The sequence below is a fragment of the Morus notabilis genome, unplaced genomic scaffold (genome assembly GCF_000414095.1).
Source record: "Morus notabilis unplaced genomic scaffold, ASM41409v2 Scaffold1388, whole genome shotgun sequence".
Classification (NCBI taxonomy): Eukaryota; Viridiplantae; Streptophyta; class Magnoliopsida; order Rosales; family Moraceae; genus Morus; species Morus notabilis.
In genome coordinates, this window is record NW_010362392.1 from 49,202 (window position 1) to 61,588 (window position 12,387).

At 34.7% G+C, this 12,387-nt stretch overlaps 1 protein-coding gene across 1 annotated transcript in view; it reads right to left on the minus strand.

Annotated features, from left to right (window-relative positions):
• Positions 1-7,560, minus strand: part of LOC21398437 (serine/threonine-protein kinase BLUS1) — a 7,708-nt gene extending 148 nt beyond the window's left edge. Inside the window, exons 1-18 of the mRNA XM_024168059.1 lie at positions 7,210-7,560; positions 5,614-5,868; positions 5,406-5,530; positions 5,155-5,199; positions 4,702-4,783; positions 4,512-4,580; positions 4,111-4,281; positions 3,962-4,027; positions 3,309-3,377; positions 3,147-3,218; positions 2,690-3,027; positions 1,482-1,615; positions 1,274-1,368; positions 1,165-1,203; positions 1,016-1,075; positions 641-742; positions 478-529; positions 336-391 (exon numbers count right to left, since the gene is read on the minus strand). Of these exons, the coding sequence (XP_024023827.1) occupies positions 336-391; positions 478-529; positions 641-742; positions 1,016-1,075; positions 1,165-1,203; positions 1,274-1,368; positions 1,482-1,615; positions 2,690-3,027; positions 3,147-3,218; positions 3,309-3,377; positions 3,962-4,027; positions 4,111-4,281; positions 4,512-4,580; positions 4,702-4,783; positions 5,155-5,199; positions 5,406-5,530; positions 5,614-5,868; positions 7,210-7,386 (2,007 nt within the window). The 5' untranslated portion in view covers positions 7,387-7,560. The remainder of the gene's footprint in view (positions 1-335; positions 392-477; positions 530-640; positions 743-1,015; positions 1,076-1,164; positions 1,204-1,273; positions 1,369-1,481; positions 1,616-2,689; positions 3,028-3,146; positions 3,219-3,308; positions 3,378-3,961; positions 4,028-4,110; positions 4,282-4,511; positions 4,581-4,701; positions 4,784-5,154; positions 5,200-5,405; positions 5,531-5,613; positions 5,869-7,209) is intronic.
• Between the last annotated feature and the right edge of the window lie 4,827 nt (positions 7,561-12,387).

A 12,387-nucleotide genomic window follows, 5' to 3' on the forward strand; every position in this document is an offset into this window, starting at 1 on the left:
CAAGGTAAAAACAAACGTGTTTATGAATAACGTATACCATGAAAAAAAAACAAAATTTGCACGATTGAATCTAGTCTAAGCTCCCAAGAGAGCGTCCACCCAAAGAAATTTCAACTGAAAGAGTCAAATATCTCTTGGTGTACGTGCTTTAAATTTGTGCATAGTAGACCTAGAATCTTTAGAAGCTTTTGGTGAGAAAATGTACACATATACGGCAAGAAAATGGTCAATCATTCCCATTAAAACGAGAAATCTCCTATGAAACACCAATCTGAGAAGCATCTTTACTGAAGATGATTATGTTCATCACAAGGTACGAATGAAAACAAGCTTACACTTCCATTATTTTCTGGACTGCGAGGCAGTGGAGGCAACTTCCCATTTTGAGCTGCTACAAAATTGATGAACCTTGCTTGTTAAATACACTTAATGATATAACTACACCAATCATCACAAAATGAGATATCTGACACTCACCATCTACCACCTCAGTTGATTGCAAGCTACTTAACAAATTCATAATAAGATCCTGACATTAACGAAACCAAGAATAAGTGCAATCAGCAGGTTTAGAAGTTTTAAATCGTTTAACAGGCTAAGTTAGAAAGTATTTCAATGTACTTAAAGTTTATTGTTTTACCTGTTGAATTGACGTCTGCTGGAAAAGATTCTGAAGATGAGGCATGAGAAGTGATGCAGGTATTATGCTATTATTTAACTCCTTGGGAGATGGACTGATGGGCTGGAAACATAAAAAGTAGACATAAGTTAAAACAAAATAGAATTACATTAGAGATTGTTTATCCAACATTAAGCGTGCATGCAAGTGTCAAACGCTTAGGGATTATGTGAGGTAGAAGTTTAACTAAATATCCAATTCCATGCTCAATGTCTATACTCAGCATTCCATTTCATAGTTTACCATATTTTGCTGTGAAGAAAACAAAATTTATACATAACCGTCAAATCCTATTATCTTATTCAAGTATTGTGAGCAAGAGGTTAGCATACAAACCACTTGCTTGGATTCAAATATCCAATCACCAACACTAGCAGACTTTCTCAGCGGTGATCCCTAATAAATTGACGGAACAAAAGATATAGTCAGGACCAGAATCGAAACACACTTGTGTGCAAAAGATTCAAAACCATCAAGCCACCTACCTGTGAAGATCGACGTGGAACTGTACTTAATGGAATATCCTAGGGCAAAATTGTAAGTTAGTGAAACTGAAATAATAGAGAAAACACACCATAAGAAGTAAAAACTAACCTTTACAAGATCTAAATTTTCTGATGTTACAGAGAATCGCCCTCTAATCTGCACGAGGTTGGCTTTTGATTTATCGTCCAAAGAATCCCTAAATCCTATTAGAGGAGAAGACTCAGTGTCATAAGCTTTCTAAGCCAGTAAATAACAGCAGTAGCCAGAGTAGCCTTAGTGAAAATGAATTTCAAAGGATACTGGACAAGTTGTTCACCTCCAGAACACTTTATTGGAGCTGAGAAACTGTTAGCCGAAGCTCGATTTGGAAGCATCAAAGGACCACTAAAGCTTGGTGTTCTCCGTACTTCACAATTAACTTTCTCAGTTGAAGGTTTATCGTTCTCACTCCTAGTAATTAACAAAATAACAGCTGTTAATCCGATGAAAGAGACGGGGGCAAAACAATACAAGGAAGAAGAGGCATTTGACTTCACATATATACAAATATAACTTTGTGAAGATACAGGCGACAAAGAATAGCACGTACCATCTACAGATATTTAGATTCACAGGGACAAGAAATCAGATATTCGAAACTAATAAGAAATAGAAATAGTACATCAGATTCCCAAACTTAAGAATGTGAAATTGAAAAGAAAAGGAAATAGAATATAAGATTGACCAATAAACTTTCAGCTGTACAGGCAACCGTGCACAAAATCAAAAGTGAAAGTTGGAGACTGATTCTACTTGTTCCAGAAAACAACAAAATATTGTTCTGTTTCTTCTTCTTTAGATGGTGATTTTATCTAAACAATATACATAGTTCAACATCCAACCTTAGGAAATCTAAGCAGCATACTATGCAATAAACTATATGTCAAAAAGATATAAGGACTAACCTATACAGTAAACTACCACTCAGCAGTAGTTTAGAATCCAAATAGAATCAACATTATCGTTCCAAAAATAAACTACACCAGAACCAGAACAGTAAGATCATTATACAATAAAACTTACAAAAGCAACTAAAAATGAAACCGGGTCATACGTATTTCATTCCCCCAAGACAAAATTGGGAATAATGGTTTAAAGACTAGTCAGTTTAGGACTATATCAAAGTCTGGCGACTGGCAGACCTAGTGAAAGCTACAACACATTTGAGTCCTGATGATTGTCAGCAGTTAAACTTAGCCACTTTCGGTATAGATACAAATTCAGTATCGTGATAAAAACTATGCTGGAACTATCAGCTATGTTTGCTCATATTCTTAATCTTACGATTTTTGTTTGTTCTAATTAGGTTCTACAACTAGTGGATGGACCAGCACAAGTTTATGTAATGTGATAACGAAGGAACAGCATTTTTGGCCAAGAAAAACGCTAGATTTGCAAAAGCTACTTAACATGATACAACCAGATGTACCATTATCATAACTTGACATTGTAAGACATATTAAGTAATAAACCATAATAATGAACCTTTCAGATGGTCGTCCCCTCTCTGATACTGAATGAGAAAGTACAGCACCGGGCATGAGCGGACCACTATAAGTCTGGCGAACTTTCACAGGAGTTCTATTCTTTGACATAACTATCTCTTTGTCTGATGTCGATGTTGTTGCCTCAGTGATTGATCCATTTTTCTTCAAGCCCATGTTTTCTTGGAAACCAGATTCCTGTACATCACATTCCAGAATCTTGCCTTTTTTGTTCAAATATTCACTCTGCAGTGATTTATCACCGCTTGATTGTCCTTCACAAGGTAGTTTGCTGTTTGAGTTCAATTTCCCCTGGATGGATTGGGAAGGAGGTGCATCCTGATTGAAGTAATTATTAAGTCAGAAGTTCAAGTTTTTTCCAAATAAAAAGAAGAAAATTAGTTCTCTCTGCATTTGAAAATTTGTTATATCTCCTGAGTAAAAAACAAGATGACAACCTTATCAATAAATATTGATTTCAATTTTTCATCTTCCTCCCGCATCTCTTGCAAATCATCATCGTCGCGTACCTAGCCCAAAGATGAAAGGATTTTCATGACGTTAACCACTAGAAATACAGCAAATTTGTTGATAACTTGCAAATTAAAAGTTAGACATACCAGGGATGCTTGAGCTTTTAGATCTTCAATATCAAAGTTCCAGGCACTGACTCCGCGCTGATACTCACTCTGACAAGGGAAGAAAATGACACTAAATATAAGAAAATAATTATGAAGCTTATGTGCTTCTGGGCGCTGAATGTAACATTCTCCCATGTTCTTTATCATTGCATTTCACTTTTGAGTCGACAATTATCTCCCAACAAATATTGACGTGAATGTCAACCTTTGAGCAAGGAGCCATTCTTATAACTTAATCATACACAAGAAAAGGGTGTTGTTTCCTAAATAAAAGGCCAAATCATTGATAGCATCTCCAACGTGCCATTGCAAATGATTGAGGCTATCTACAAATGATGAACAAGTATTTATACAAAGAAGATCTTAGGAAGTGCCTTCCTATGGCTCTGTTAGGCCATTTACAACACCTTAGACAAGCAGGTATAAGGACAATGAATAAGCAAAAACAAAAAAAAAAACAAAACAAAACAAAAAACAAAACAAAAAAACAAAAAAAAAAACAAAAAAAAAGAAAAGAATTCTCACTAAATACAATCTAATGTGGCAAAAAAATATTAAATATCAAATTGTGAATATGTGATAATTCAAGTGTTAGCCCCTAATAATGTGCAGAGTCAAGAAATGCTAATAACCTGTGATAATGCCTCTTGTTCTGCTGAAGGCATCTTCTTAAGCACTAGTTGTGCCGCATCTTTAAGCTGCAAGGTTTTCGCAAAACGATAAATAATAACAAGAGCACAAGTTAAACTTAGAAAATCATATTACAAAGTATGACAGTCACCTGAAGGGCCTTCACACGATTCCAAAGAGGTGGCAACTCAGCAAACAGTTTCTTCACAGAAAGCTCTGGAGGCTTTGCATGTTTGAAAAAGGAATGTTTCAACAATTTCTCTGCCGTTGGCCTCTTTGTTTGATCTTTCACTAGGCACATAGCCACCATTTCTTTGAAAGACTGGTCACAACTGGAAATCCTCTAATTAGAATATATTCTACAAAAGAAAGCACATAAAAAAAAAAAAAGCAACAACAGCAACAAACAGACTATACTGTTGGCCTTTAACCACCTTATGGGACATTGATTAACGGTACATGCTCAAGTCACTAGTTTATGTCCCAATTTCACAAAATATGAAATTACATGGGCATATCAATCTATGCTCTTTCTAGAAAGAATTACCATACCTTAGAGAACCTTTTATCACGATCATAATCAAGTCCAGGAGGAGCATTCTGAATGGTCATCAAGAGAACCTACGATTAAGAAACTAGGCATGTTACAGGTTTCAATAAGTGCAAAGCCTCATTTAATTCAATCTGCATTTCCAAATCCATCCTTCTCCAACCCCACAACATAAAGTATATAAGTAAATACCTTCATAGGAGGATATTTTGAAAAAGGTGCATGACCATGAGCCAGCTCTAGTGCTGTTATCCCAAATGACCAAATATCAGCTCTGTACAAGGATAATGCACCGCGAGTAATATATTAGTCTGTTATCTTTCTTCAATTTAAATCATCAAAACCAAGTTCTAGATAAATTAGGGCCCCAAGTTGACAAGTTGGGTGCTTATGCATATAAGAAATTCAACAATTATCAGGACTATAACCATCGTCGCGAGTAGTAGTCAAGCACAATGAAAATCAATTTTGTTAGCCCCTCGGTGAGTGGACAACACATGACACAGGAAAGAGAGTTTTTGCAATTATAACACGTGTCACCCAGACGGAAAGTCAAGTGCCAGTGTTGAACTGCTTGCAAGAGGGAGTGCTTTGAGGGCAACTCCAACAATTCGATTCTGATTTCAAGCTACTAAATGAACTTACTTGGAATTGTACCCACTTCCTGGTTGCAATACCTCGGGTGCCATCCTGGACAGCAAAGACAAGTTCAACCATTAAACATATGGATCAAGAAGAGAGAGAGCGTACCCCGAATACAAAAACACATAGATAATCCAGAACCCCCCCCCCCCCCCCCAAAAAATTGAAAAAGGAAAAAAAAAAAAAAAAGAAGAAGAAGAAGAAGAAGAAGGAAAGATTTGGGAGTCCAGGGAGTCCAGTGACACAAATCATACCAGCATGGAGTTCCAACAAATGTATTTCTTGAACGTTGTCTATCACCCGTGTCAAACATGCAAGCTGAAACACCGAAGTCAGCAAGCTTTACAACGCCATTGGTATCTAGTAGTATGTTTCCAGCCTGCAGCCAAAAGATTTAAACAAACAAAATCAGCCATCCAATGCATGTTCTAAAATGTTGCAATGAGAAATTGACTCTGTCACCTTCACATCACGATGAATATGTCCTTGCCGATGAAGGTAATCCAAAGCCTTAAGGGTTTCTTTGAGAATAGAACCAATAACTGCTTCGTCAAATCCATCTGGATATGCAATCTTCATAAGGTGCAAACAAGAACCCTCTGCCATGAATGGCATAACCACCCAAAGGTTCCGTTCAACAACAAAAGAACAGTATGCCCTCACAACATTTGGATGATCTATCAAGCTCATTGTTTGAGCCTCCCTCCTTATGTCATCCTGCAAAAATAATAAAATAGCATAATAATAATAATAATAATAATAATAATAATAACATATCAAGCAATGTACCAAAATATATGATCCACAAAAAAATCACTCTAAAATTGTTACAGACTGGTATTCAAATTCTATATCACGGCTTCTCTTTAAGTATGAAAACACTATAATACATTAATACAACGAGCACAATTAGGTTCTAAAATGTGCTCAGTTTAGAAAAACTGAAAAAGACTTGCAATAGTTTGTCAAAGCGCGTAGTGATCTTTTATGATGGTAGATTTCTAAGTTCTTGAGCATCTGTGCCACCTTTTAACCTAGATCTCTTGCTCCACCACCCACACCTCCAAAACTAAGGATGTGACACTAGTGATAATATACTAAATAGTAAAAATTTGCATGCTGAAGACCACAGGTTGTCAACTACAGCACCAGAGATCACCATATTCGATTCCCTGGTGGCATTTTCAACATCCTCACATACTTAATGGAGTTGCTTCACCGTAGCAACCACTCTCACCAAGTAATAACTCCGAGTGAAGTTCAACCAATAACGAATTCTACAACTTGCCGAAACTTTCACGGAATTCACCTTCACTCATATATATATATAAAAAATGTAAAAAACTTTCCCCAAAATAGTACTAATCTTTAGTGCCCCAAGTGAAAACCAGCATTAATGTTAAGATTATTCACTTCCACCTTTCCACAAAATATAAACTACAAAGCGAACAAAATAGCAATATAAAACCCATAAAGTGATTAGAATGCAACTTTTACAGTCCTGATCATGTGGTCCATACTAAGTACCTTCTCCTCCTAAAGCATGATCATCCCAGTATTCCCCCAAGTACCCACTTAAGGTTGTACTCACCCAGAAAAAGAAAATCATACATAGAAAGAATTCAAAAAGAACAAAAAAATCTACACTGAATTCAGTAGTTTTCACTAACTATACTGTTTCGTCATAGTTCTTCAACGAAGACGACTGATGTTGAGGATCTGAAACACAAACAACTCAGCGAATTGAATTCACACAGCAAAATAAATAACTAAATAAATAAAAAATATATAAAAAAAAAGTCTCCAACTTCATGATCTCAACAAATTCCACACCAATTTCACTTCCAGAATCAATCACTAAATCACCAACAAAATTGTTTAGACCACAGATCGGCTCCACGCGGAAGCAAATCGAAGTCAAAAGAGTCAAGCCCAAGCCAAAACACAATCCATTTCTATTGAAACCTAGCTAAACCAAGCACATCTCAAAATCCATGAAAATGAATAAAAATTTAAATCTTTTTAAGACGCAAAGAAGATAAGAACAAATTAGCTAACCAGATTGCTGTTGCAGCGATCGAGATCCAAGCACTTGATGGCCACGACTTCATTGAAAGGAAGATAGATCGCTCTGTAAACCGTGGCGCTGGCGCCATAACCGACCTCTTCGAGAAGCTTGTAGTCGCTATGTCTCGCAGAGTATGTCTTCAGATTACCTCCTCCGGTTCTCCCCATGCTTTCTTCCTTCTTCTTCTTCTTCTTCTGCTCTATTATGTCCGTACAGTGGTTTGGCGTTTGGGCTGTTTTGTCGCAGAGAGAGCGGTTTTCGATTGATATTAGTATATTACTATATCGACTCGTTGACCGCCATGAGAGGAAAGAGGAGCTCTGGCTCTCGGGATGAGAGAGAAAGAGAGACAGAGACAGAGAGGGAGAAGGACAGAGACAGAGAGAGAAAGGCATGCTGACGTGTCGGAGTGGTGCTCGTGTATCGGGATGTTGACACGTGGACGGGCATAACAAAGGGAAGGTCTGGGACCCACCCGTACGTCCTTAGTTACTTTTTTTTTCTCGTCCTTACTCCTTAGTTACTTGCTTACTTTGCTAATTACTAATTAGGTGAAGTTTTGATAAATCTCAAGTCAAAATGCTAGGAGAGACTCCATTTTTTTTTTTTTTTTAGTGGAAGATACTCCCTCATTTTTTCGCTCTTTGTGAAACTTTCTCAAACCTCATCTTATTTATGTTCAATTTTTAACCATTTAAATAAATTTTAACAGTTAATTTTATGAGTGTTCATATTTAAAATATAAAATCATACATTATAAAGATACTTACAAATCAAACCGTTAAAGTTAAAGTTTAATCAAATATCTAAAAAACAATTACTTTGTAAATAGGAGCCCTATAGTAACATTTTATTTTCATTATTTAATTATTTTAAGTAATTAGCTTTTTGGATATTCTTAAATGCCCATGTAATTGTAAATTATTGCCCATTAGTATTTCATTTTGCAGCCGTTATTAAAATAGGGCTAAGACTAGCATGTTAGTAATTAGTGTAATAAGCAACTATAGTTTTATGTCTAGCAGCTTGATGAAAGTTATTTAAAGCACTAGAGGAAATATAACTAGCTTTATCATTCCTTAAAAAGAAAAGGTTGGGCTTTTCGTGACTCCGGATTAGTCTCTAAAAGGGAACAAAAATTGCCCTTATAACCCTTAGTTGTCAATTTTCAAATATTCCACTTCTAAGCATAGCACATGGCTCAAAGCTGATTTATTTCATGCGTTTAAAATCCATAATTTTAATTCTGTTATAATATTTTTCTCTCATAAAATGTTTAAATAAAAAAATTCCCGTCAATATACTCTCATAAAATTTTAATTCAGAATCAAAATTATTAATTTAAATGCGTAAACTAAACGGACAATTAGACTTCTAAATTTTCCACATGAATATTGAATATGTTCACCGACCACCTCCAAAAATTATAGTTCATTACCTATATAACACTCTACTCTAGCCGTACTAGGCATTCACTATAATAAGACAAGCACGATTTGAACTTTTGAAGTGCAATTATTCAGGGCATGTTCTTTTGTCCAAAAAACTTAAAAAAAGACAATTTGAGTTTTAATTTTATTTAAATTCATGTTTTTTTAAGTTTCAACTTTATTTAACTTTACTCAATTTTATTCAAGTTACAACTTCAACTCAAGTTATGATTCAAATTCAACTCAAAAACTACACTCAAATTACACTTTAAAAGTACAGCCTCTCAATTCTCCTAAATAAATTTATTGGCTCATATTGAGACTTATTAAATTCATAAGTCAAATTAAATAGCATCACTAATTTAAGATAAAATTTCCACTCCAAGATATTCATCAACATTATAGGTCAACATGTCTATTATTAGACTAAAGAAAACCAATCACTAATGCTATATGCCTATCCATTTATACTCAAATTCTAAAGGATGTACGTATGTAATTCTAACTCAATCAAAAAGTTAGAATTACATTGTATTGCCCTTGCACCAAAAAAAAACAAAAACAAAAAAACAAAAAAAAAAAAAGCCCTTTACTCAATACATTCCGCCCTCGATTAAATTTGTCTATGTCCTATTTGTAAGCTAAATACAAAACATTTATTATCCCTAATCTTTTCATTCTTTTTGGTACATTAACAACAAGACAAAGAAAATCATATAACAATCAAGGGACTTGTATAGTAGAAAATGTCTGGCGTGGTTGTGGAATTGTCAACTCCCCCAGCTGTTAATGCAATTAGCCCCAGCTTCGTATTGAGAATTGAGGGGTTTCATCTGGCGTTTTTGTCCACCGAGTGCTCTCTTCTTTGTGCCTTGTCATTATTAGTGCTTGTGACTTTGGGGTAGCAAGATACGGGGACAATGATCAAGTTTCCATGTTTTAGATAAGACTGTATTTTGACATCCTATTCTTGTTACTATTAAGGTGTTGTGTAATCTTTAAAGTCCGCTTAATTTACTAATTTAAATTTATGATTCTAATTATACTCTCTTATAAAAAATTTAAATCAAAAAATTTTTGTTAATAAATTCTCCCACGAAATTTAAAGTCTGAATCAAAATTACTGACTTAAACTATAAACCAAATGGTCCTTAGTATTTGAGAAATACTATACGCACTCGCACTTGCGGCCACACGATTTCAATCAATCCTGACGGGATCCATCTGAATGAACAGTAGAGATCTGAATGCTAGAACTGAATAGTATGACCTTACAATGAATAACCTCTTTTAAATAAATAAAAAAGATTCTTTAATGTCATAATTGAATAGCATATGACAATATCTATTAAAATTTAATAGTTTAAAGCTTTATAGTAGAATTATCCTGGCATTAAAGTAGGAAAGTTATCAAAAACTCCTCATGTACGTTGAGTAAGGATAAAGATGTACGCAGAAAAAGGCAAAATAAACAAGGGTTTTTCCGTAGTTGTCCTTAATAATACTAATACTGATTTTTCTCCCCTTTTTTCCCAGAAAAAGAATGTAAAAACAATTATGTAGTTGGAAAAAAAAAAAAAGGTATCTTTGGATAATTCTTTTGCATACTAGGTGTATAAGACCAGATTACATTGGATAAGACCGTTAGTAAAACTAATAATCCATCCAACAAACACGTCACGTGCTCCATGGATGTACTTAAAGAACCCATGTAATTAAACAAGAAGACAGAAAGCAATCTTCAAGGGAAAAAGAAGTATGAAACTTGAAAGTAGGGTAAAGACTAAAGGAAGATTTGAAAAGTTGGTTATATCCAAACGGGAAAGTTTTTGGGAAAGCTCTGATTAAGAGGAAGCAAAAAAGTTGGATCCCAAAAACAACTTTTGCAAATCAGATACCATGCACAAAGTTCTAAAAGTGGCCGTGAACGTGAATTGGCGTTCATGTAGAGCTTTCTCCAACACAAGATAATTGATAACAGCTTTCGATTAGGTCATTATTGCCCATCGGTTCTCAACTTCCAATTTTTCTAAATGGAAAAGGTACTTTTCTTTTCTTTTCTTTTCTATGATTAAGATTTAAAATATTAATGATTCGTTTGGTATAAGGTTCAAATCAGGGTAATTTTAATTTTAATTTTAAAATTATAATCATAATTTATAATTTTAAATCTAAATCATGATTCTGAAACCAAAATCAGAATCAGAAATTTGAACCACCAAAAACTAAGAGAAAAATAATTTTAGAATCATCAATATTCATGATTTATAACATCACATATTTAAATTTTAAATCAGAACCATTCAAACTAAACACTAATTTTGGTCAAACAAATCAAAATTACTTTTTACTTTTTATAAACACACATTAATTTTGAACCAGAATTATAATTCTAAATTCAGAACCCTTATACTAAATAATATAATCTACAAGTCCCACGCACAAGGAAAAAAAAAGAATAGAAAATTGTCCCAAATAAAGAAAAAAAAGAAATGGGCTTTCAGTTTTGGGCCTACCTTTCAAATTGACAAGGGACAAAATTTAAGGGTCCGTTTGGTATAATGATTGAAATCAGGGTGATTTGAGTAATTTGATTCAGAATCATGATTTATGATTTGATTTATGATTCAGAGTGATTAGAACCTTCGTTTGGATGTGTATATGCATGATTTCGATTCTAACCTGAAATGTTATTCGAACCAGTATTTGGTTGTCTTGTTTTCTGAATTTGAATCATGACCAAAATAAATGTAATTTAAAAAATTATATAATAAATATAATTCGTTACGTGTAATTTAAAAAAATATAATTCGTTATGTAATAAAAAAATGAAGTACTAGAAAAAAATTATACAAATAATTATAACTCAAAATTATAACAAGCTAACTACGAAATAAATGAAAAAAATGTGAATGAAATTATATAACAAGCCAAGCATATATTAAATTTATCTCCCACAACTTCCTTGATATTCCACCCACATTTCATGTGAATGAAATTATGTTACATATTTACAAATGTATTTTAAAAGGATTTTTTTTAAAATTTTTATTTTTAGTCCATTATAAAAAAAAGGAAGTAGACTTGTTAGAGAACCCCACCCCTCCGAAAAAAAAAAAGAAAAAAAAATCCAGAAATATCCGGCGAGTTGAGGCAAAGGCTGTGGACCCCACTCTCCTCTGCCGTTCTCTGGCGAGTCCTGTCTTCCACAATCAAATTCTCCGCCGAAGCTCAGTCTCGCTCTCGCTTATCTCCCTACTCCGAAAAGTCTAGGCTCTTCTTCCTCCCTAACGGCCGACCTGATTTTCTCGGGAAATTCCAATTTTTGGGGAAAAATTTTCTCAGCTCCCAAATTGCCCTCAAACTTGATGCGAAGTGCTGGAATTGCAACGCCGCAGCTGAGGCGGCGCTATTTCTCGTCTGTCCGTCTTGCCGTTGCATTCAGCCGGTGGATCAGTCGGTCAATTACTTCCAAATATTCGGATTGTACATAATGTTGTGAAATAGGTTTTTGATTCATTTTTCGTTGCAAATTATGTGCTTTCTGGAACTTCATTAATTCTTGGTTTGATCGTCGTTTTTGAGTGAAGAACAGTGGAGCTTCTCTAGCAGAGTAGTGAGCTCTGCGTGTGGAAGGTGATGAGAGTCATTACTCTCAGTCCACTGTTTGTGTATTGTTCCCTAATTGCAGTTGGGCTGAATTAAGGGGGGGGGGGGGGGGGGGTTTTTTGAATCGGC